This window comes from Ciconia boyciana, chromosome 13 (genome assembly GCF_034638445.1).
Source record: "Ciconia boyciana chromosome 13, ASM3463844v1, whole genome shotgun sequence".
Classification (NCBI taxonomy): domain Eukaryota; kingdom Metazoa; phylum Chordata; class Aves; order Ciconiiformes; family Ciconiidae; genus Ciconia; species Ciconia boyciana.
In genome coordinates this window covers 8,466,532-8,492,447 of record NC_132946.1, presented here as the reverse complement: position 1 = coordinate 8,492,447, position 25,916 = coordinate 8,466,532, and the positions used below count along the sequence as shown (strand labels likewise).

Sequence of the window (25,916 nt, the reverse complement as noted above, 5' to 3'; positions counted from 1 at the left end):
GCAAACTCCATTGATATCAGTAAAGTTGATTCCTACCACTGTGAAGTCAGAATCTTACTTAAGACCTCCTCACTGTCTTTGCAATGATCTGGAACACAGCCTAATTCCTCAAGTGTCTGGCGCCTTCCAACCTCATTAGGTAGGCATCTGTATACCTCAGCTGTCACGGTTCCAGTTAAGATGGAGACAAAACATGATTTACCACCTTTTGGACTGACAATTTAGAATGAGACTTTGTCCCTTAGTCAGACTGAATAGGACCATGCTCTCTACATAGTCTCGCTGAAACCAGTGGCTCCACTTCTTGATTAAGATATTGCTCATTGTGAGCCAAGATAGCAAAAATTGGCCCTTACTGGTAAATGCACCCTAAGCCGAGTTGTATAGAATTTAATTTTACTGATGGGAGCAAGAATAGTATGACCCAAGCTACGTGCTTATATAAGCAGGACTCACATGAGCAGAGTTACGTGCATGTATAAATGCATGTACAATCAGGACCAGTTATGTTTTCCTGTAATTCATTTAAATTGGTATGACATCTTCATCTCTGCTCAAATATGAATCTGAAGAATAGTGTGCAAGGTGTGAGAATGTGAGAGAAATGTAGGGAAGGGAATTGAAATATTCATTAAAAAAAAAGAAGTAAATGTAGTGATCATCTGCAAAGATAATTCACATTCGTATGGTTGTGTAGCAGCTATGGTAAAGGGTCAGAAATACGTTGTGGCTAAAAAGCTTGCCTGCTCTGAGAAAACTATTAGCTCTATCAAGTCACATTCTACACATGATGTAGTAGAAGAAATCAGTATTTAAAATACCCCATTGCAAATTCCAGTTCAGTAAAATATATTAGTAGCACAAAAAGGTCATGTTTTTCTCTCCAGGCAATAGACATTTAGTGTCTTTTTAAATTATCCTGACTACTGCTTGTTTGCAACATGTAGATGGCGACAGCTTAACAATTAACAGCATTTCTGTCCAATTCTTGACTTTCACTGACCATCAGAGGGGTTTGAGAGTGTTCTGTTTTCCCTTTATTCTCCTCACCTTCTAAAGCCTTTGATACAGCAGGGTTTTCCTCAGAAGTGTCATGCATAGCGACCCTAGATGCTTCAGTTGCATTTCCTCTGACTGTAATGTGGTCCCATCCACCCTGTAAAATATTGATAGAGAAATACAAAAGGAGAAACATCACCCTGCAATTACAGCATCTGATATGATGCTTTATGTACACTACTAGTTTTATACTATTTTTTCATGAGGAAAGTAATCCTGCTCTGGGCTGAATCAGAAAAAAGGCTCCTTGTAAAACAAAACAAAACAAAAAACCCCACAAAATACCTCCCTGACAGTGAGGTATATAGGTAGTAAGCTTGAGGATTATTTTTGTTACAGGGAATTGAAATTAGTAGGGTCAGGCGTTCATAACAGAGCTATTGCAGGTTTTCCATTAACTTAAAAGGGGTCAAAACCTTGAAACAGCCTTTCTCAAAACACTGAGGGTAATACAGGGAACAACAACAAGGAACAATCATGTGCAGACTCAGAAGGAATCTATTTTTTAAAAATGGTACTTACTTTACTAATTTTTCCATTGTAACTTTTAAATTACCTATTTAAAATGAATACTTATCAAATGCAAATAAATGACTTCCCAGCTATAACTGCATAAACCCATTACATTAACTTAAAAAGGGAACCTAAAACTGAGAAACAAAGGCCAATTTCCAGCCAGCATATGCAAGCTTTAGAAAGCTTGCCAGCTGGAGCAGCATGGCACTTCCCTTTCTAAGCGTGCCCATGGGTATTTGGATATATAGCTTTTAGGCAGTATTATGCCCCCAGCACTTACCCCAATACCGTAATCCCACGAGAGGCCTTTAGGTTCCATTGGCTGAACACCAGTCCGATGGCAGACAGTCCCGCAGCTCAAACTATGACTTCCTTGCACTTTGTCAGCTATCACCCAGACCTCATGAAAGCAAAGAGAGGCAATAAAATGTGCTCTTCATGCTGCTCTTCCCAGACGTGAAAATTGTAAGTCTGTTTGACCACTTTCAGAAATCAGTCTTGAACTTGAATAGGCCAAAACTACTCTAATTTAGTGAGAGACACACCCAAACAAACAACCAGATTTAAACAACCAGTGTTATAATTAAGACATTGCCGCATAGTAAGACTTGGCAGGAAAGAGATTAAATATATAAAATAGCCTTGTTAAAAAAAAGAAAAAAATTAATGAGGCTTTTTACAGCAAAGGGCTGGCTGTATCACTGTTTCATTGGCATGATTTTTGTCTTGCTTTCAGGAATTCTGGCATTTAGACAATCATCTTGTGAAATAAAGTTAGTTAAACAAAAATAATTCTGAAGTTTAATTACAAAAGTATGTTAAGCATAATTTTTAATACACTCATGAGATACAAGGAAGCTTAATACACACCTGGTCCAGGGGCCCTACAGACATTTTACGGATATTATTTGAAACAGGATCCCAAGTAGATCCTTGAGGGTAGCTTGGTGTGATACCTTGCCGGTACCAAAGATTGCCTGTAAAATAAATATTCCTGGTTACTGCTCAGGATGTCTGCGTTGTATAAAATGCTAGTAAACAAATCAGTAGTTAATACTTTCTACATCAGTAGTTAATACTTTCTGTGTTCTGTGGGAATGTGTTATGGTTTTGACTAATGTGTTACAGTGAAGGACAATGAAGTTCCTACTTTGGAATTTGTATTTCTATAGTTATTCTTTATAACTTTTCTGGAAAACAGCAAATACTCTGTTTTGTAAAATTCCTTGGAGAAAAATGTTCATATAAGGAACTATGCACTAGAGAGGTAAAGCAAATGAGATTAAGATCTCTGAAGGAGACTGGTGTTAAAGGCTAGTTTCTTTTACAAAAGGACGCTTCATAATTTATCTTGCAATGATGGTGCTATTTCTAGGTTTTGCAATAGGAAAGTATTCCTCTTCATTTTTGTACATTCTAGGGTTTCAGACAAAATCCTGCCATGCAATTCTCTTCTTTGAGATTCATCTATCTCTCCCCCCCACGAATAGCATAGATGCTGGACTGTTGCTATCTAGGACACTATCAGATATAACAAAAAGCAAGCCTTCAAAATCAGTAATTAAGCGGGCTGCCTACTCCATCTCTTTCAATATGAAATATTACACCTCTTGGAGCAATAGTAATCAGCTGTCCAAGCAGAAGCTCTAACTTAGCCTCTCCTTTTTAAATCAATCTGATGTATACTGATTTATTTTTTGTAACATTGATAAATAATTTTTTAAAATCCTTACCATTTTTATCCAACACAAACACGGACGTTCGTCCTACTGAGACTTGTTTTAACTTTTGTTTTTGAGGTGAAGGAATATGGTACCAACAGTCACCTAAAGGTCAGAAATACTTGAGTAAAACATTGAGAAAACAGAATTATATATGGGAAGTCTTGGAAATGTCTGCAGTTGAAATACATAGCTGTGCAAGAAAGCTGTGAATGACACTACACTCAATATATTTTTACTAGCTCGCTTTTAGAAACAAACACTTTAAATCACGCAGGTGAAGAGCAAATTAGCTGCTATAATTATAATGAGTATTATTCATACGCGCTGTTTTGCACAGCTATGGGAAAGGCCTCTGCTAAACAGATTTGTCTTTTTCAGACATGGCAGTGTGGTAGCACTTACCTAATGTGTAAGATGAAGACTGTACCAAAAAAGTACAAGTACTCACCTGCAGGTTTCTTTGGAGACACTGAACCCCGATAGAAGGCAGAACCATCTCTAGCAATAGCCCACACTTGGTAAAATGCTCCAATTGAGATGGAAATGAAGGGCTGGTCTGTTCCCACATGAAGCCAGGATGTTCCCTAACAAATCACGGAAGATGAATTATGAAGCAATGGTTAAAAATGCCACAACAAAATATCGTTAATTATTGCCAAATGGGAAAAACCCTAGATAGTGAAAAATATTCTGTTGTAACTGACTGAATAGGAAGAAAAAAAAATCTCCTACAAATTTTCAACTTCTTGCAGTTTTTCTCCAAATTCCATTAAAGTATATCATTAGTGGGTTTTTTCCCATTATAAATATGGCTTAAAATTAGTGTGTAACAACTCTAATTTGGTGTTCCAGCACGTGTCCATTTTAGGAAAGAAGTTTCCTATTGAAGTTACTGGGACTATTTGTTCCTTTCTACATACTTTAGTGGACATTCGCTCATTAAATCTGTTCCAGTTCACAGAAAAAAGTCAAATCTGTAGGTACGTCCAGGCCCACCTTTGTTTTAAATAAGCAGAGTCATTTCCAGGCCCAGAAAAGTCAATGGACAAATTCCTACTGATATTAACAAGCATTAGATTGGGACCACACTTTAGAGAAATTCTATCCCTGGGCAGTTTATTTAAATGGGATACACACATGATCAACAATTTGAAAAAAAAAAAAAAAAAAAAAAGGAACTAAGCTATCAATGAGAAGGTGGAAATAAAATGCTTCACAAGAAGATGTACAGGGGCTGAGAGAGGCTCCTGCAAGTGACGTGGTGCAAGCTAAGGTACATTATGCAAGGGAAGTGCTATTGTAAGAAATGTGGGTGGCAAACTGTGTTACAGTTGATGGACAAGGACTTTCAAATCTGGGACAGAAAAGGGAAAAAAAAATAACAAGGCGCTATAAAAGAAGGCATGCACGATTGTGTGTGTGTACTTGCATCATTACATTAAATACATTAATAATGCAGTAAAAATAAACAGGGAGCCTTACAGCTGGATTTTGCTGTGTCACTCCAAGCCTGCAGAGCACGTCTCCTTTGTCACTGATTGCCCACAGTGCTACTGCTTCTTCATCATCTGCATCTGAACTGGGAATTATGGAGATGTCCCACAGGGTAACAGGAGGCACTTCCAGCCATGGCCCGTTGGTGACTATCTTACATTTTCTGAAGCAAAAAAACCCCAAACCCGTCAGAAGTACGTACTTTCTATAACTGAATTTTGTTTCCTGGTCCGTTGTTGACTTCAGTGCAAACAATCCTGAAGTCTTTTCATTAAGTAGATATACTAAGTATTAGTATTTTTAATTTGAAAGTGGTTTATAACAATCAATCATGTTTTGCATCAGGTTTTGAATTTTGACATATTACTGATTTCTGAAAGCTTCTGTTTTTAAAAAGAAGCTACTTTGTAAAACCAAGACCACGCAAGAAGTCTGCAGCTTGTGCTACACTGCTCCCTAGCTCTCTAAAACTCACTGGACAACAGCTGGATAATGAATATTTGACCCCAGCTAAGAATCCCAATGCAGAGAGAACTCCACACCCAGTTCATTCCTTCCTCTGTCTTGGTTAAAGGAATAATTTTACAATTAGTTTTTTGGTGGGGCCCGTTAAAAAGTTATGTAGCATCTTGAGGTAGGCACAGATATGGCAGCTCTAAAGAGCTGGAGGTAGGTCATGCTGCGAATTGGTGTATTTTTTCTGTGGAAACTGCAAAAAAGTAGTGCTGTCTATTAGGGAAACTGTATTAGATTCTATCATCACAACAGTAATTTCTGTGTATGAAGAATGTCCTAAAAAACTCACGACATTCCTCTGTTTTCCAGTTCTGAAAAACTGGATCCAGCCCTGAGCTGTTCCCTATTTGCCTTCAATTGTCACTTGATAGTTAAAACCAGAGGAAATGTTTAGGCTTGAGGGTATTTCTCAAGTTGCTTATTTCATTTCAGGTCACCATTTTGATGATTGGATGTCATTTGTTTTGTTGCACAGGAACAGTTTGATGCTTCAGGACCTTACTTCAAAGATTTTTGTACAAGGGGCAAAATAACAAATTTTGTAGCCTCAATAACAAACAGAACAATGCAGAACTGCAAGTTCACAGTAATTTGTTAGCATAGCTGTTAGATACTCTAGTATAGAAAGCATAGAAAAGCTGGAAAAACAGTCAATGCACAGACTTTCCCTGCTTAATAGAACAGAGCATAGCAGCAGTTTGCTATTTTCCAGGTTCCACCTGAATATAGTGTACTGTGACTTAAATGGGGTTGCGATTATCTGTGGCCTAGTACACAGTACGTGGAATTCCTATGTTAAAATTATTATAACATATATATTATATACATGTATAATATTACATATATAATATTACATATGTAATACTATAATATACAAGACATATTACCAGTTGTTACAAGTGACCTAGTATGTACTAATATACCTAGACTCTACTATTCCTTAATAATTTACTATAAAGAAAATCAGATACAGAGAATAACAAGCTGACTTTTATTTAGAGATCCCACAAAATCAAATAGGGTATCTGCCTGTAAAGGCTTAAAATTAAAGCTATAATGCTAAAGATCATCAGCTTCTCTATTGCAGATGCATTATTTATTGCAGGTTTCTTTACTATTGCTTTTGTTGATTGGGTGACGAGACTCTTCCCCTCATAACTAAAGGAGACTTCTAGAGAACACTTAGCATTCAAGTTCAAAACTTATTTGTATCTTAGTTCCTCACCTTGCCCAGCGCCTCCGTCGGACAAAGTCTTTCATTGTCTTGTGACCATGGTAGGACCTACCAAAAGATATTTAAATAGGTGTTCATGAGGATGTCAGAGCATCTCCAATGTCAGTGCCAGCCCCAGAGCACTGTCTACGTATCTGCCCAGCAGACACACTTGCTGACTTTAAAATACTTGAAACTGAAGTTTGCTAAGCTCACCTTGCTGCCCTACCTTCCTGGCAAATTTCAGTGTTAGCATTCCCATAAAAAGGGAGAAATCAAGGCACACTTGTCCCTGTTAAAGCACAGTTAATGTGCAAAACAGCAAACAAGAAGAAATGAGGACTTAAGTATGGCATTTTCCTGCTAGTATTTTAGGTAGAAGAAGGTATCTCCTTACGCTGGAAAGTCTGCTGCATACTGCCAGCCTTCCCGATCAGTTCCGCCTGAAGTATTAAAATCAATATACCAATCGGATACCTAGTGTCAAAAGGAGACAATAAGAATAACAAGCACAATGAACACCTAATGTATAATAAAAATAACCTCTTCTGCTATTTCCCTCCACCTTTTGGACTGCAATGACTCGCTAGAAACGTTCTAATACTTGCAATATAAATTCATAGAGAGGTTCCCAAGTCTTTTTAATTCAGTTGAAGAGAAAAGGATCAGAGCAGCAGTCTAAGTCCCACTAAATAAAAAATCCCACTCAATGCTTAACATTCTTTTGACTATGGACGATTATTTCTATTGTATAAATGGGGAAACCAAGGTACATATTACAACAAATCCAAGAAGAAAATCTGGGTCACTTGAGCCCAAGTCTTCTATCCTACTTGCTAAGCCTTGCCTTCTTAGTAAAAAGACTTTTAAGACAAAACTTACCCAAGACCACTGCGGAGAAGGAGGCTTGGTATTGATTTTTGTACATTCCAGCAGGCCAGATGCATCGCTCCACATGTATCTGTCTGTGGGCAGACCTCTGTGGTGAAACAGTGTACAAGGTCATTTACAACAGAAAATTTAAAAGGCGGGGGAAGAAAAGCCTATTTGTAGCACTTCCTACTTTCATACACGAAACAGTCTTCCGTCATTAATCTCTGTATTTAGAAATATCATGTGAGCAATGAGGATAGTGGGAAAGAATCTGTACAATTGCTTCCAGTTACACCAAACTTGAGGACCATGTAAACTTTTCTCTGTGGAGTGATATTCCTCACTACTATTTAAAATTGGCAGGTGAATCCTGAGTTTCTCTGGCATAGACACCCATATATGTGAACGCTTTTTCAATACTTCTGTTCAAATATACTATTCAAGGACCCAATGTATTTAGCACAATATGTATATGAATATATAGATCCTAATAAGAACTTTGCTTTATGGCCTTAATAATGAAAGATGTTGCAAGTTGGCACGCTTTGTGCACTCACAAAGCACAAATCTGTAATGTTTTGCTACAAATGCATTTTGAATGCGTAATTACAAATCTAGAAAATTGAGAAACACTGCTCCTTCCATCTCAGGTTAACAACAAATGTTGGAGGAGACTGAAGATAGAATAACTGTAATAACTATTCTGAAAAGCTAGAACAAACCTCTTGTTTCATTTGACAGTAGTAGAAAATTACAGTAAATAAATACAATAAATTGAGTAAATAACCTGCTGCTATATCCAGTGACTGGGTTCCACCGTTGATTCTCATAGATGTAAACACATTTCACATCTGACTGCGTATAAATGTTATCAGCACTACTGGCCAGTCCTGTGAGAAATAAATCATTTGGATTATAGTAAAGCTAAACCTCAAAGACACTACATTTTAAATTCCAATAGCCACAGTAATATTGCTCATTATCCTATTTCTCACTCTTAAGCTGAAAATATAAACATAAAACTGCAGTACCAATTCTTTCCTCATGTGTGGCCTGTTCACATATAACCCTACATGTTAGTTAGGCTAAAGGATGGACAGCTGAAATAGCTTCAATAGCTGACCCAGTCAGGAAGATAAGAAAGAAATGTGCGCACCGCAGTACACCAATCGTCCATACCTTGAATGAAGCCACCTCCATATCCACCGGTGTAAACCCAAGCTGTGTGATCATATCCTATGCCCCACACTATGCCTCGGTTATTGCACTCTATCAGTCGAAGATGACCTCCAACTTGACGCCAAAACCTGCCATAAAAAGGACAACATTTTACATTTACTCTACACCACATCCATCACGAATGTATGCTTTCCCCTCCTACAACTCAACAATCTTAAGGACAGGCAATTTTATATGCTCGCTTGTTCAAGCTCTGTGCGATCTGTTAAGTGAAGGCAGTTGCCAGTTGAAAGCATTTCCCTCTGAACAACTACTGAAAAGTAGATGGAAGGAACCTGTCTGCCTCCACTTGGAATTTTCAGGCTTTGAAGTATTTTACTTTCCTTTTATTTTATGGCTTGCATTTATATATATATTTTTTTTATTTTTTTTAAACACTAGTTAGGATGATCTTGCTAGAATCTTTATGTCTTAGTGGCCATCAACTGCCTCAGCTTTAACTTCATCCTAATTTTTTTTAAATCTAGTAATTGCCTTTATCTAACAAGAAAACAAATGATTTATCTATTTGCTATGGAGCTTGGTAAAAACAAGGGCTTTAATTCTTCCTATTCTCCTAATCTTTGCAGGTTAATCCTTTTCTGGGACTTCACACAGCCAGTTGGCCATGGTACTTTTCTGGGGAAGAATGGGGAAAATAAAGAGATTGCAGAGGAGTATTTTAGTTATCAGAACGGCAGGAGATCATCTAGGTCACAGATCCCCCAAACTAAGATGCAAGAGCACATCAGCTTTGTGATTTGCCAGATGTTGAAGGTCCTCTACCCTGAAGGAAAAGCACTAAAGGATTTCTCAGGTATTATTCAAAGACACTTTGTGAAAGTAACTTGAAACTGGGCGTAAGATTGGCATTTAACCCACCAGTTCTGAGGCTGGTATTTTTTTGCTTGAAGAGTTTGCAGTACTATATTGTCATAGTTGTAATAGAAACTGTAAAGGAGCTGCTCCTGGACTGTAGTGACTATGGAGGACTGAGAATTTCAGATTTCCTGACTGAGATAAAACTGAAAGCTCAAATTACATTACAATTACAGTGATTAGGTTTACTTTTAGTCTAGGTCATCTCTTAATTTAAGTAATTACAGCATTAAAGATGCAATCACAAAAAAATGGGATCTCAGTGAGAAAGGCCTTTGAAATCACATTAATAGCTCCAGCATCTAAGAATTAAAATATGATTTGGTGAATTTCTTCAGATGTACATGAATATGAAGGCAGCCATTAACCTTGTCATTGACAGTCATCTGCAGTGTACTATACACTCCAACAGCTCATCAAAGCCACTGACTTGACATGAAAGACAGTCTTTGTGGGATGGCATCCCATGCAGAAAGAGCAGCTTCTGAAACCTCTTACATTTGATCACATGGCATCAGGTGTGGTCCGGCCTCCAGTTCAGGACTTGGCTCACTAACAAAGATATCTCCTTTACAAGTAACTGACCAAATGGCATGGTGAGAAGGAGGGCCTTGAATCCGTCTGCTTTCACAGCAGGACATGGTCAGCAAAGACAGCTACAAAACAAGGAGCCGAGAAACAAAAGCTTCAATTTATAGTGAGAACAAAAATTTCCATATAGATGCTTCAGTATTACAAAACGCAGTTTTACCTTTGCATGTTCCTGCAAATCAGTAAAGTAAATTTGCAGTTTTTTCTCAAAGGCACTGGAATTCAGTGTTTTAGAAATTATTAACATAATCAGTGGAACCAACGTGGTTTGCAGTATCTGATCATTATGAAGTATCTTTCAGGTTTTCTATTGCTTCAGTGTATATATGCCTGCCTGCCTATACATAAGACTCTCTACAACAGTGACAACAGATAACAGTTCTTCTACCAATGCAGAAGAATAGACTAACTGAATTAAAATCCTAACTCATTTGTAGACTAATCTATATCCAGAGATAGGAAGGGAAGGAAAAACAATATTGGTTTTACTGTGGATAACTGCAGCATCAGAAAGCATGCAAACTCCAGAGGAGATAGGAAGCCTCGGGTACCTCTAAATAAGTTTGAACAGACTTTTTTAAATACATAAATTGTGAAAATAGGTAAGTAGCCTAGATACTGGAAATGTAATGCTTAGATTTCAGAGACTAGCTTTTATGTTTTATTTCAGATATTGCCAGCTTGAAATGAAAAATTCAAAGAATTACCCAGTCATGCATTTCTTGCTCTGTTGTGGCTGCCAGGCGGATCGGCCATCGCTGCTTCGTCCTTTCAGGTGTATACAGTGCAAAGGAGTGTTTGGCTTCATTCAGAACTTCAACTATAATAGTGACTTCATTCAGGAACACGTGGATATACTAAGACAAGAGGAAAAAAAAAAATTGCTACTAAGGGAAACTCGGATATACCTTCCTCAGAGCCAGCATTTTTGCACTTTAGGACTATGAACAAGGCATTCCTGCCAAGGATAGCAAAGAAACAATTCTTGGTGCAGAAGGAATGCGGCTCATTTTCCAGTCCTGCACTACCTCTGATTCATATTGCCTGTATGCATTAACCCTATTTATGAAGACCCCAGCCAGCCAAGCTTGGCTTTTCCTTCACAATCAAAAACATTTTGAACTTCCAAAAAAACCCCTAATTAGTGCAAAGATGTCGGTTTGAGCAATGTGGATGGTTGCTGACTGGGTATTTCTGACATAGCATTAACATAGCTACAGCTTAGAAAAGCTTGCAATTTGCTAGTACCCTGGGCTACATTTGAGTTAGTTCCCAAAACTTAGAACAATAGCATACCATCACATTTGCCTCCCTTAAGAAAACTGTTTCCCTTCAAACGTTTTCCTTTGCCAAATGCAACCCTCTCAAGAGTCTCAAGCTCAACACACCTTTTTCTCCTCATGATACATGTAATAGATGAACAGGATGCTGTCACGCATTCCATCGCTCCCAGTGAACTGCTCAAGTGCAACTCGAACATCCATCCATTTATGAGGCTTCCAATTCCTCCACCATTGCAAGGTTCCAGTTTTCACCCAAACCGACTGCAATGCAAACACAAATTTACAGGAGTAAGGAAACTGCATGACTCTCTCTTTCTCCCAAATACTATTTTTTGTGACCACAAGAAATCTCTGCTGCATGTTAGTCTGTATCATATCAGTTAATTCTGACAGAGTATACCAGAGTGTTCAGGAAGCTGAAGACAAAATGAGAACTGACAAAGCTGGCTAGGAAGGCGGTGAAATAGCATGTGTACAACAGTATTAACATTTTACCTCTGCAAGAATGCAGCAGCACACAGATACTTATTGACTCTAGTGTGCTCCTGTTATAACACAACTTCTGTTTGGACTTTAAAGGCTTTTGACATAATCTTTTTAAACTTGATTAAACCACTGGACTCCAAGTGTTTTTAATCAAATGAATTCCAATGTAATTTGGCAATTAGCAGTGAAGGGACCAAAAATGTGAATGAATCTGAGAAGAGCCAAGGAGTCATAACAAAGGGAACATCAAACAAAAGCGCTGCTATTTAAATGCTGGTATTGACGTTTGCATCGTTTTATTTACGCAAGTTGCATTAATCCCTTAATGGTTGCAGAGAGGGAAAGTTCACCTACTTGAGTCACTGTTTCAATTAAGAAGCCTCATCTTGTGGTGGAATAATTCATACAATGTTCCACTGTTGCAAATATTTCTCTGTGGATTTGAGGTTTCAGTGTACTCAAATAATACTGACCAATGCTTAATTTGCTCCTATACAAAACTATCAGCTAATGTTTTTAGATAAAGATTGCTGTTCCATGTTTGATAAGCTGCTCGTTTCCCACAGGGAGCTCAGACAGTGATAATCCAGGAGGACAAGAATGTAAAGCTGACAGTAAGTTCAGATCAGTACATCAGAAATGTATTATTGATGCCCAGTATTGACAGATGTAAGTGTTTGGTAGACAAGAGATAAGTGTCCTCACTGCTCACCTGCTCAATAGCCTGTTCATAGTGCCTAAAATTCTCCAGTTCCCTCTTTGTCCTTTCACTGAGCTGCTGAAAAATCTGCTTTCGCCACGCTGCTGTCTGTGCTGGAGTGATAGACAGAGATAGAGATTGCACAGAGGATGACAGACCTAGAACAGAACCAAACCCAATAAACTCCAGTGAGCTTTGAATACAGCTCTATGAAAGGTAAAACACGATGCTGCTTTGAACACTGGACTGAATCAACCCAGTCTAACATAATTTTTCTAATTATTATACTTTGGAATCAATGTATTGCAGCCAAACTTTGTAAATGATGCCTAGAAATGGGATCACTAGATGATTACACAGAATCTTTCAAAGCCATAACCTTGTAAAAATGGGAGTTTTGTCACTGAACTGCAAGATAATTAGGTAATACAATGCATTAAGAGTTACACTGTTATTAAATACTGGCATGCCACAGTTCATGGTTTATTTTGAAAACATTCCACTGTCTTTCAAGAATGTAAATTCTAATGCCATCCAGTTATCAGCTGGGCTCACATTCATAATGCCTCTGAGTAATTTCTGTATCTTATCCTTGTCTCAGTTGGAATGGTAGGAGCAAGGCAGTTACTTGTGGCATCTGCATCTCTCAAGAGAGCCCTTTTCACTGCTTTCAGTTACTATTCAGCGATGTTAAGGGTTTTGCCTGAAGTTGCCGTTTCAGTGCAATTAAAAATGAGATGCAGATCCAGCACAGATTATTTTACAAAATTCTTACAGAAACTCAGAGAAAATATCACCTTTACATTTATCTCTCTCAATCCCAAAGTGCTGTACAGCTAAATACATGCAACACTATCCTCAGACATGGAGTGTATTAACAAACTGCAGTAAGAGTAAATGGGTTATCAGAAGTTTTGCTCCATGGTTTTGCTCAAAAAAACCCCAGACAAACATTTTTCTTAAAGAGCTTTGGGAATTCGGGTCTGTTGTGGTGACTGGATAGTACCTGACGGAACAGTGAACCATTTCAATGGGCTGTGCAAATCTACAAGACAGCCTCCCCCAGACACCCAGGCCCACACTGGGTGCTCATCAGCTCCGTACTGTTCTTCAGCTCCCACTGAGAACATGCCAAGGGAAGACAGGCTGGATGTTTCTGCAAAGGTGCTGACGGAGAGGACTGGATGCTTTTGGGCCTCCTTCAAGTCAATGTTTGTCCACTGCAGTTCTGCAGAAGGATTTGGGTTTGGAGAAGATTTATGCATTTCAAGATTAGCTTTCTCATTATTAGTCGAAGCAACAGTGGCTTCTCCTTGATCAGAGTCCAGAGGATCCACAGTCAAGTTTGCACATATTTCTGCTGTCTGGTTGCCTGTGCTGTTACCACTGCTGCTGGCTGCAGCTCCCATCGGGGGAGTGTTGGCAAGGTTCATGGGTACACTTGGAAGCTCTGTATCAGAGGAAGTATCTGCATCACCCTGAATGATCGCATTCGTTTGGTTCTGAATATCATCAGTAAAGAAACAGCCAGCACTGAAGAACAAATAGATAATTAATTAACTATCATTCAAAGCATTATCAATTAGCACAGGCCTGAAACCACAGACATACAGAAATCAAACTAGTGCTTCAGCTTTAGGAGAGAACAGCAGACTTCTTTTCTGAAGGTCAAACTCTATCATCAAGGGAAAAGAGTCTAACACAAATCTGGCAGACCAGTCTAGTAAATCTGAAACATAGGAAGATATTTCATTGATCTTTTCAAACAATCTGTGGTGTTGGCTGCCTACAATTCTCAGGAAAACACTGAAGCAACATCACATTTCTGGATTATGAATAATGAACAGGATTTTTTAAAGCCCATTATTAACTTTATGATTCTTGTCTTAGCTAGAGAGGGCTTCTACCCAGAACGCACACTGACTCAAACAAGTAGGTTCTGCAGCACTCCCAGCTTCACTGGCATGTCTTGCACAGCCAAGAGGCCACCAGTCAGAGGGGAGTTACTGATTTAATCTCTCCAGGAAAGGAAACGTACAGTGACACTCAGGAGAAGGATAATCCCTAAGTAGAGTTGACACTCCTTCATGGTATTTCATAGGTAATGTTTTCTCTTATTAGAGACTAGTTCCAGATAGTGATAGTAAGCCCAGAGAAACACGCTTTACTGCAAGCATGCAGTGAATTCCTAAGTGGGAGCTTCCATTTCTACTCCAAGTGCAACTGCTGCTTATTGTTAATTTTAATGGCAAAAAACGCAAATGCTTTTTGGCATACATAACGATTAGAGATGCTCCTCCCTGGCTGTACCATTTGAATGTAAAGAAGTATCTCCTAGCATTGAAACTCTTGGCATACAAAGTCTCGAGCAGGTATTTTACCAAGTACCTGAGCAGACTTGTTGAGCTCCCCGTCTGAGACCTGTCACTCTCTCGGCCAGATACAATTGCCTTCCATGTCTTCCCACTGAGCTCACTTGGTGTGACACCTTGACGAAAATAAATTGCTCTATCGTCACAGCTGATTCCCCAGACCTAGGGAAGGAAAGGGCTTGGTGAAGGAAATGGCATGGAATGCAGGTAGATACCAGCTACAAAAAAGGTGCAGCGGTGGAAAATACAGCACAAAAATCTCCTGGACATAGCATTTTCCTTTTGTGTTCTTCCTTAATGCTGATACTGTAGATGCAGTATAAAATTCTGTACCATCAAAAGAAAACTGTTTGCCCCTGAATGTGCCATACAAGAGACATGCTGAATGCTCATCTTCTGGTGAAGAATTCAGCAACACATTCCTTCCTAGCAGTTCAAGCACATGGACCTCTTGTTCAGCTGTCCATATTGGCACTGCTGACAGTCCTCACCATGTAGGAATACTGCCTGTACAAAGGAGAACATAAATATCCTCGTAATTGGTATAGAGCTGTCTTACCTGGTTATTTAAGCCTACAGTTACCATCATCATTTCTCCAACCATTTCAATCCAGCTTGTTCCACAAGGATTATGTGAGTTCACTCCTCTTCTAAACCACACCTACAACAGCAATAGCAAAAAGTCTAAATTTTGCTCCTTCTGCATCAGCAAGCAGACAGCTGGAATTTAGTTTCTTTAGTGGATTAGTCTTAATCTCCAATACTGACTTGCCGCATTGCCTGAAGAAGTCTCTTACCTCCTTTTCTTTATCAGGTAAAGATAAAATAATTCTCTTAACAGTACCCAGACTGTGTGTCCTTGTGACCAACTACAGCCAGAACAGCCCAGAAGGAGCCTTTTTGTTATGACTTTCTGTGACAGAGTTAGTTTCTCTGCCATTGGAAAAATACTTTCAATTACATGTCAACCGTAGACTATTCTTGGTTACTCTGAATGGGCTTCTAAATAGTGTTCTTGTGTTCAAACCCTAGAAGCGGGGCTGATGGAGGGAACTGTCAGAGGGATCTTTTCAGCAGTACAGCTCTTTAAATTGTCTCCCCTTAGATTAGTTTTTACCAATCTAAAAGTGTCTGTGGGCTGGGTATCTGGAAAAATTTCCACCTGTATTTAGCACGTAGTCATATAGTGGCCAGCAGCTACTTTAGAAGTTGTTGGTTGAATCACATAACAGACTTGAGTATCTTGTGGCAGATCTGAAGAAAAGCATGCTAGCTTATCTACATTTATTATAGTGTTTTTATTTGGCAGATGGAGCAGGCTGGACACAGTCTGTTATCATGGCTCAGCTGACAAGTAGTAACTCATTAAACCAGAGTAACTCAATTACTTAAAACTGCTACACATGCACAGAATTCAACTAAGTTTTTGAATTCAGTATGAAGGGATTTGTTGCAACAAGCACAAGAGCACTCTAGTACATTCTTCAAGACTTTCAAGACTCCCTGTGAGGAGCAGGGAGTTGGACTCCATGATCCTTATAGGTCCTTTCCAACATAAGATATTCTACGATTCTGTGATTCTGAGTTAAAACCCCAGTAAGAAAGTAATCACACATACACATAACAGATATCACTTAATAAATACAACAAAACTACATTAAGAGGCTGACGAAGAGGGAACAGTTACAGTAGGAAGATAAAAAATTAGGATCATATAGAAAAACGTAGATGAAAATATTCCCCATACCACTTTTGATGTAACCTTCAGACCACATGGAAACAAGACGGAGCAGCTACGAGTCCCTTCAATTTTGATGCTTAATATCCCTTAGAAGTAGGCCCCTTATTACATTGACACCAACATCCCCACCTACCTATCACATCTATCTGACTTGGGTTTAGAAAATTCCTTCCAAGAGAAAAGCAGAAAGTCTTCCTTAAATTAAACGCAACTATGTATATCACAAACTACAGAGCATTCCCATAACAGCAAGGGGAACTAGAATTCCCCAAACCATGGGGATAGTGAGTCCAAATCACCAATGTTTCCTATGAAAGTTACGTGCCTGTTTGAGAAAAGCAGATAGAAAAAGGGAACAAAAAAACAGAACCAGAGCATGACACCTCTTACTTTTCTATCCTTTGTAACACACCACACCACATCAACACCCACAGAGATGTGCATAATCCCATTTTCAGAGCTTGGAGACTCCACAATACTCCAGGAAATTCCTGCAAGAAACAAAACCCAGAAGGCATTGTAGGTTAGTTTCTTATTTAACACTATACAAATCAAAGGCATTTCCAGCTAAATTTAACAAACTTTACCTTGAGGGTTATTCCTATCAATTCCTTCTCTCACAATAGCTTGCCCTTCCCAAAGAGTTGCCCAAAGGAGGTCATATGGTCCACAGCTGATCTGTACAACTTCACCAGGAGTGGTGATTAAGGACCACATGGAACCTTCTGGATTGTGATGGCAGATGTTTTCTCTGTACCATACCTAGACAAGTTTAAAAAAAACCAAATAGAGCTTTAGAAAAATATCACTACAACAATGAAACCATTGAGACAAGCATGAAGACAAACTGTAAAGAACAGTCCTCCTTTAACAACGGGATTTTTTTATGCAATGTATGCACTCTGACCTTTAAAGGTATTTTTTTGATGTTGATTATGCAGTTGAAGACTATTTCCTTATGTACTAAGGGAGGAGGCTTTTCTACAGACTAGCTTTTATCATGGAAGCGGATCTGGATTGGGTACAGTAACCTACTGCTACAAGCTCTGTGTTATTTCAACATTTAAAAAACACTTCAATTTATTTCAGGGCATGTTATATAAACTAAGAATGAACGAATATATAACACAAAAATGTTACTGTTAGATGATGGCCTGACCTTGCTTTCACTGAACAGAGCTTGCCACAATATGGGTAAAAAATTCCATTCTCTGTGCAGCCTTCAGTGACATCCAGTCCATTTGCTAGTCTTGGTCCTACTGTCTGTGCACTCTTCTATAGCTCACAGTCAAAATAGAAAGGTCAAATATAGAAAGCATCCTGTGGAAGTCATATGAGTGCTCCAAAACATGACTGCTGAGTCCTAACTCCTCATTTTTAGAAATACTTTATTTCTTTGGGGACTTTTACTGGGGAAATGAAAGCATTTTACAATGTCAGTCAAGTTTAAACCTGTAGAGTGGGATGCTTGTCACTTATTACTGGGAAGTATGAGGCATAGGGAATTTTGTTTTAAACAATTTAACCAAGATTGCTTGCCTCTCCAGGCAGTGCCAAGTGTGACTGAAATCTCAGGCTATCTGTTAAAAGTATTACATTCTTCCCTGTGAGACCACAAGTTAGAAATTGTCTAGAGACAAAGGAATGTCAGATACGTGCTGTAAGGATGAAGGAAGGAGAGCAAGAATCAAATCTTTACAGCACTGAGCAAAAGAAGAGAGACCTTATGGTAGGCCTAAAAACAACAATAAAAGATAGATGTATAGTTTTCAATAGAAAATAAATCAAAAACATTCCAGAGCTGGATTCCACACTGCCAAGTCAGGAGGTTACCATTTTCTGATCAGTAAGTCTTAGAAAACCATTTTGTAAACTCTTTCTTGAATCATTCCTGACTCTCCACCACAGAGACACAGCACAATGCTTTGCAAGAATCTTTATCAGGTTTTAAGGCTCCTTCTCTTTGTTACCAGTGCCATAGTCTGCATTCGGGGCATTTTTCAGGATATAAGACACTACTCGGCCCAAGTTTTTAAGATTCACCTGTTTATAGAGGTTTAAGGCTTCCACAAAACAGCAACCTTATGAGATACTAAGCCTTTCCATTTACAACACAAGTTGTTACATAATGTAGTCCCAAAGCAGCTTTTACATCCTCTGCCAGATGCACAAACAGCGTATTTCCTTACCAACGTAAGACAACAACAAACCTGCCTTGCTTTAAAAGCATTTAACTCCTTTTCAATAATAATTTATATTAGAAAACTTAGGGAACATGCACATACCCTTCCTTGTAAAGAAACTGCCCATACTGATAAACGGCCAAGAGGCTCATCGGTGATTTCCCATCCTCCAACGGAGATGTCATTGAAAGGGTCTGGCAACTGATCTGGATCATCATGTGATATGATCTGAAGCAAAGAGAAGGAAGATTGAGAAGAGGAGACACTGCAAACAGATAGATGGTGGCCTAACTTGTTTCTTGCAGATTGGTTTATGTATTGCTTACTGAAGTGGTTGAGCATGGAGATTCTTCCTCTCATTCAAGGCTGCTATATGCGGAGAGAAGGGAGACGCTGCCAAAGCAGCACGAAGAAGTCTGTGTTTCATCCCCTAACTAAAGGAAATTTTTACTCACAGAACAGTGCATAGACACATTCTTTGAATTGGAAAGCTGGACCATCACAAATTATAATATTTGTACATTCTTAGAATGGAACAACAATTATTAACAAACAGTTATTCATACAGATAAAGGACACAGCTGGTGAATGATGCTAGACAGGTGCCACCTCGAAAGAGAGCGCTTTGTCAAACAACCAAAGAAAGCTAAAAAGCTGGTTTGAAATTTGCAAAGGAGCTGAGCATCTATCTCTAACTGTGTTACCATGAGATTTGGCACCTTATTACCACAGGTTTCTATGAAAAATCACAGCCTGCCATTTACGCTTGCAAGAATCACAAGTTGGAAGTCAAGGAATCCAGGTCAAGTCCAGCCTACAGAGCAGTGATCAAAAATTACTTTCCCTGCACTTACAATTGATTATTTCAGAAAATCAGTTTGTTTAATATTGAAAAGATATCCAGAACCTTTGCCCAAACGTCCCGTGATTTGTATCTCCTGTATCTGATCCACCTCCTGCGTCTGACACAAGAATTCCATTTCTTATCCTTTGTGTAGGTGCTGGGGAAGTCTATGGCATAAGTCCAGCCCTGCAAACAGAGGTTTTCTTGTATGAAAATCAGGACCAAGGGAAAGCTTGAAATCATAACTCGGAGCAATTCTGCACGAGTCACGCCTACAAATACAGTACAAGCTACTGTGCATGTCTCAACAGCCCCGATTAACAGATCAGCTAATTCCCAATGATTTATGAATCATGTCCAAATTCCTCTGCATGATATACACAGAACAAACAAGACACAGTAAAGCATTTTACTTTCTTCATAGTAAACATCTTAAATAACAATGGCATCCAGTTGCCAGCATTTCGTGGCCTGATCAAAAGAAAAAAAGCTTCTGTAGAAGCTCCTATAGACTTCAAAAGCCTTCAAACAAGATCCTTCCTTGTGTTGTATTATAGTTGAGCTATTTCACAGAAAGAAGTAGCTCTGAGAAGTTAAGTGCCTTTTATTTTTACAGACCTTTTACACTTCTATAAAAGTGCCTCTTATTTTACAGACTAAGGATTCCCAGAAGAGATCTCTTTTTGGTATTGTTCACCTACCCCTTTCTCTGTTGGTTCCCCTCCAATATTTTCATCCACATACCAGTCAGACTCCCACTCCCAGTGTGGTGACGGCAGTGTGAAACTATCAAGCTGCTGATGTTTTAACCCGCTCACATCACTCCACTGCCAGCGGTCACTGGGCAGTAGTTTCTCACAAAAGCCACCAACTGGATTCCAGCGCTGCCAGAAATAATAAATAACATATTTTTTTGAGATCACACCATCTCATTGGACATCTACAAGGAGTCATAAATGATACATTTCTTATTTTCTGCAGTAGAAGAGGAATAAATTCCTGGGGTGAATGAGAAAGCATTCACACTGTAAGCCCCTACCTAACATAGTCTTTGGAGGAAGCTTTTTTTAAGTATCAAAGAAGGTCTGACTGCAGAGCTAGTCCCAACCAAGTCATCTTCAGCTACATAAATAGGAACATCTGGTTATATATTTTACTACTAACAGTGCTTTTTTCTTTGGTGATGTATGGCACCATGATACTGCAGCATTAGGATAATGCTGCAGAGAAGGCTTTGGGATCTCTGATCTACTCCCCATGAGAAAGATGATTAGTATCTTGCCTGCACTAGAAAAATAGCATAGCTTCTCTGCCAGAAACGACATCAAGATAACTACATCAGTAAATCTTCCCCATATCTTACGTTGTACCAAGAGGGTTTTTTTTCCAAATCTGGCTTTAATAAGTTACAGAACAAATACCTTGCTAGGGTTTTCGCCAATGCAGCTGTGATTTTTCTTTTTTTCCCCACACTCTTACCTACTGTAGAAATACTGGCAAAATTTGTCATGTAATCCTGTCTTACATTTTAGGGCACATGGGAAATGAGTGGTTCAAAATCCTTCTATCATTTTTATGCAAAATATTGTTTACTTTTACTAGGAATCTGGTTAAATTGCTTTGCACATTCTCTTTAAACTATTTGAGTTTAATTTTGTCTTTGTTAGCTCTTGCAGAATATTTCCTTTTGTGCTTTTTAGTATTTTGTTTTCCATTTTTTCATAGCCTAGAACAAACGAAAGTTTTAAAATAACAAATAAAGTTTAAAGTTTTGCATTTTTAAGGAACATGTTTACATAACAAAAGGAACATTCTTAAATGGCTGGAAAGTTGTATCAATGTTAAATAATGTATAAAATTAATTTGTTGTATTTTTACCCATGCAGATAAGTTAATGTCTTTTCCCAACTTATATTTATCCCATTGCCCGTTAGAAATCAAGAGAAATGTGCTCAAGAAAATCCTTCAGTTTTCTCTCTCAAATAACTTTTGGTTAACTTAAAAACAAAATAGATACATTTCCTTTAAAATACTATTTTAAAGACATTCTTTTGAAGTATGTCACATAGGAAGAATTGTCTTAACGCTTCTACGCAAAAAAGCTGGAAACATTGTACTTTAATGGAGAGTTATGCCTTTATTAGAGAATTCTTTGAAACATTAAAAAAGAGTATTTTCTTAAGAATAATACATTTTTGATAATGTATCTTTGTTGCCTATAAGTTACACTGGACATTTTCTTAAGGGGATTGTGTATTTGTCACTAGGGAAAGGACAACATCAGGTGAAAAGGGTGAATGTTCCAGTCTGAAATGGCTCACATAAAGCAGGCCGTAGTGCACACTGGCGTTGCTTTTGGTAAGAGCAGGGAAGTATAACCTTCCTTTGGGAGTTAAAATATTAAAAGAATAACGTGCTATTTGGCACATAAACTCTTCAGAAACATCAGGTAAAAAATGAAAACAAATAAAACCAAACAATCTTCCTGTGAGAAAAACACAGAGACAGCTGATGGACAGATTTGCTTCCATTCCTTTCTGATGAATATGTGGCAGTGTGACAGAGGTCCCCGTAACACTTCATACCTGATTCTCATAGGTTTCTTCCTGGTACCTAATAGGAACATCACCCGAGAACACATAGGTGTATACTTGATGATCACAGGCTATTCCCCAGCAGCACTGTTTGACAGCAGAGACCCGTTTGAATTCCAGCTGTGTGTCCTTACAGAGCTCCCAGTACTGGCCAACTGTAGACAGAGTGTAAACCCTCCCAAAAATGTCAACAGCCCACAAAAGGGAACTCGGCATGGCCATGTCTGAAAGGCAAAAAGGAGGTATTAATGAAAATGACAGTTTTAAAAAATGGATCTTGAACCTACTGTAGGTCAATTCTGCTCTGAGCCATCATCGGTCAAATTAAATAAAGATGTAAAGAATGATCTTTTTAAAAGAGCCCATGCAAAGCTGACAGCCAGATCTATTTCAGTCAGAGCTGTGCAGTTACACCTCTGAGATGGCTCTGAAAATCCGTGTGAAAGACCTTGCTACTGGCACACTATTGTCCATCCTACAATCCTACAAGAGCTCAGAACATTAACAGGACAGCTTTGGCAGGCTGAGGACAGAAGTCAGCCCTGAACTGAGATGAAGTAGCACGGACCATTTTATAGTAGAAAGCTTCACTCTCAAGAGCTGGTAATGCTGGTGGTGCTACACGCACCACTCATCTCAGCTTCACAAAGCCGTATCTTACGATACCTCCTTCTCGGCCTCCTCTTGGCATATGCCAACATAGCTACACAGGTACAAAGGAAAAGATGTGAAAGGAAGCTTCTGCATAAGCACACATCTAGTTTTAATCCATGGACAGATTACCTACTGTTGCCAGGAAACCTCTTTCCAAGGCATCCTGGTGACCACTTTGGGATCTGATCTTTATTTACTATACATAGGTGTAATATTTAAGTACACATAGAGAGTGGTTTGACAGCAGAGACCTAGTTGAGTTCCATTCCAGCTTTATCACTTAATAACCTGCCATTTTCTGGCAGCCCTACCCTTCACGGAGGGGTCAGCATTTTATGTAAGGTTAGGTGTATGCCAGTCCTTTCAGAAGTCAAGAAAGGCCAGCATATTTCCATCACTTGGCCTTCTGGGAGCCATTAAACTGAACAAATGTCTGACAGCCAGAACTACTGATGAGTATTTTGAACTTTGCCTCCAGTTCTATTAACTGTGCAGTGGGGGACCAGGAGGGGAAAGGTAGAAAAGAGGACTCAGATCCAACACAATGAAAGAAAATGGGAATCCTTGCTTGGAGTCAGCATGAAACACTGCTTTTTTTTGTCAAACGGCAACTGTGCTTTCAACACAAGAGCCTAAGGAGACTTGCCTGCCTGCTTTCTGAGTGATAATAAGCGGTGGTACAGCTGGACTAACTTGTACAGTGTATTTGAATGGTGGAGGTGAAACTGCGGAGAATGTGGAAACAGCTAAGCCAGTGTCAAAGAACAGCACAGTAAATTCACATGGGATCCCAGGGAGGATGTTTCAGAATTCTTTCATTCCTAGAGCTGCTGCTGCAAAGTACCTAAAAACCTGAATCCACCAGGTGAATAATGGCTAACATGGAGAAGAAAATTTATAGCAGCAGAGAACAGGCGAGGCTAGGGGAAGGTCACGAGCAAAATTCTGTTAGCTGTGGCAGCATAACTATGATGAACCCTCTAGTTTTGACTTTTTTTTCATTGTTGCTGGGAGTATGAAGGCATGTATTACTGCCTTTGTCTGCCCTTGGACCAGCCGTTTATCATCTTTATATCCTGCCTTTCTACGTTAGTAAAAGTAGGATAGTACAGAAGGACAGAGCATGGAAAAAATGGAATGGAACGAAGTGAAGATGAGGTGAAAATTATAATGTGTGTATCATCGGGAAAAGAAAGGCCATGAAAGTAAGCCTTTCAGTATTAGCACTTGAAATTTCTGCAAAACAGTCTTTGTAACAGAGGAAAATGTTATGCATTTAATCTTAAGCAACCAGAATGCCAGCGAGCCTGGAGTAAAGGAAGCATTATGGATAATGCAATGAGGGTATCTACCTAGCCAGGTAATAAAGAGAAGTGATGCTTGGTTGTGTTAAAGGTGGGCAAATATACAAGTGAAGGCCTGTACCTGGAATGACAGTCCAGGCAGGCAGAAAAGTATCTGGAACAGTTCAGAAAGAGGCAGTGAAAGTTCCAAAGATTATGAAGTTAGGAAAAATATAGATGGGACAGAATTAAGATAATCCAGGCAGATGCAACTGGATTAAAATACTCAAGGCAGCCACGATAAGTGAGAGTTTCTGCATATTCCTTCTTCTAAACTTCTGAGACAGAGTGTTTGGAGAATCGTGGGGAAATCCCAAATGCATTTGGGATTATAAACTACTTCAATTTAGGCCCCTTTGCACTGGTTGTGCTGCAGAAGATGAAGACAAATGTCACTTGATTTTGAAGGATGCTCAGCGCTTGTGGCTCACATGCATTTCAGTGAATACAGAAGTTGCCTAGTATTCTCAGGGGACTGGAAAAAATCAGATCCACTCCTGCTAAATTCTTCCTCATCCCTCGGCTCCACCAGGTAATTTCTAATAGAACTAAAAGTACTTAAATTAAGATGATACATTGGTAATTAAAATTTCTGACTGCTGGCATAACACCGATTGCTACACAATGCAAGAAAAATATCCCAACTCCTTGCATATTATAAAAGTAATGAAGTTCCTCAGGAGAAAGGGGACGTGCCCCTGCCTTCAGACCGTGGCGGTGGCAGGATCTCATGTGGGTGCCTGCAGGAGTGAAGCACGACAGGACTCAATTTGTTCCACGACAAAATGCCCACAGACAAGCTCTGCCTCCATTTCGGATGAAGACGTTTGGCAAGCTAATCCAATACTCGTATAAGGACATGTATGCGCTGCTTTATATCCGCGGGGATCTCAAAGCGCTCGACAAAGTTAACAAAGCGTAAATAATACCTGGGAACACCCCGAGGTGCCGACAGAGGAGGGCGCACGCTGCTTTTTCAGGCGGGCATCAAGGCCAGACGGGCCGAAGAGCCCCCGCGGGCCCGCGGCACCGCCCGCGCGGGGGTCGGGGGCTGCTCGCCGGCGGGACCGGCTCTCGGGCGTCCGAGGCCGATATGGCGGCCGGTCAGGGCGCCCGCTCGCTTCTCCACCCCGCTCCCACGCAGAAAGGATGCGGCCACCTGCGGGCAGAAGCCGGGAGCGGGTCTCCGGTGGCGGCGGTGCAAAGCCGCTGCCCGCAAACGCCCCGCGGACCCGCCGCACGCCTTCCCCGGCGGGACTGCGCAGAGGTGTCGGCACCTCCCCAGGGTCCCGCTCACTCCTCCCGCCGGCACTGGAGCCGCCGGGAAGGGCGGCGGCGGGGGGGCGGGGAGGGGCAGGAACACGGCAGGGGGCTGAGCCGGGCCCGGCGGCGGCCTGATCTCCAGCCGCGCTGCGCTGCGCTGCCCTGCCCGCCCCGCTCCCGGCGGCGGGACGGCTGACAGCGAGCGGCCCTGCCCGAGCCCGGCCCCCCGGGGCTCGCCCCTCACCTGCCTCCCGCCGGCCGCACCTCTCCTCACCGCCCGGCGCCGCTCCCGGCGGAAGGAGCCGCCGCTCCGCTCCCCGCCGCTCCGCGCCGCGCCCCGCCAGGGCGGCCCCGCAGCGGCCAGCGGAGG

The 25,916-nt window shown here is 40.1% G+C and overlaps 1 protein-coding gene across 2 annotated transcripts; it reads right to left on the bottom strand.

Annotated features, from left to right (window-relative positions):
* TECPR1 (tectonin beta-propeller repeat containing 1) lies at window positions 1-25,916 on the bottom strand. Of its 2 annotated transcripts, none has more exons than XM_072878135.1 (25): window positions 25,791-25,916; window positions 22,278-22,510; window positions 20,394-20,576; window positions 19,756-19,878; window positions 18,951-19,076; window positions 17,253-17,427; window positions 17,056-17,156; window positions 15,484-15,585; window positions 14,941-15,086; window positions 13,559-14,085; window positions 12,565-12,710; window positions 11,472-11,627; window positions 10,791-10,940; window positions 9,991-10,148; window positions 8,575-8,702; window positions 8,183-8,285; window positions 7,405-7,501; window positions 6,920-6,999; window positions 6,535-6,591; window positions 4,782-4,956; window positions 3,748-3,883; window positions 3,309-3,401; window positions 2,446-2,552; window positions 1,856-1,975; window positions 1-1,156 (listed from the first exon to the last, which is right to left on the bottom strand). In XM_072878135.1, the coding sequence occupies exons 2-25, from the start codon at window positions 22,506-22,508 to the stop codon at window positions 959-961; spliced, it is 3,618 nt and encodes a 1,205-aa protein (XP_072734236.1). In that variant the 5' UTR covers window positions 22,509-22,510; window positions 25,791-25,916; the 3' UTR covers window positions 1-958. The 2 variants fall into 2 exon arrangements, with proteins under 2 accessions (XP_072734236.1, XP_072734235.1); XM_072878134.1 differs by lacking the exon at window positions 25,791-25,916 and adding an exon at window positions 25,213-25,682.

Bases quoted from the DNA above. Each gene is read 5' to 3' on its own strand.
- TECPR1 (XM_072878135.1), bottom strand. From the start codon at position 22,508: ATGGCCATGCCGAGTTCCCTTTTGTGGGCTGTTGACATTTTTGGGAGG. The intron at 19,077-19,755 runs GTTCTGGATATC...TCTTTGCTTCAG, and splicing joins CACGGGACGTTTGGGCAAAG to ATCATATCACATGATGATCC. The intron at 15,586-17,055 runs GTAAGAGGTGTC...TTGCTGTTGTAG, and splicing joins GTGTTACAAAGGATAGAAAA to GTGTGGTTTAGAAGAGGAGT.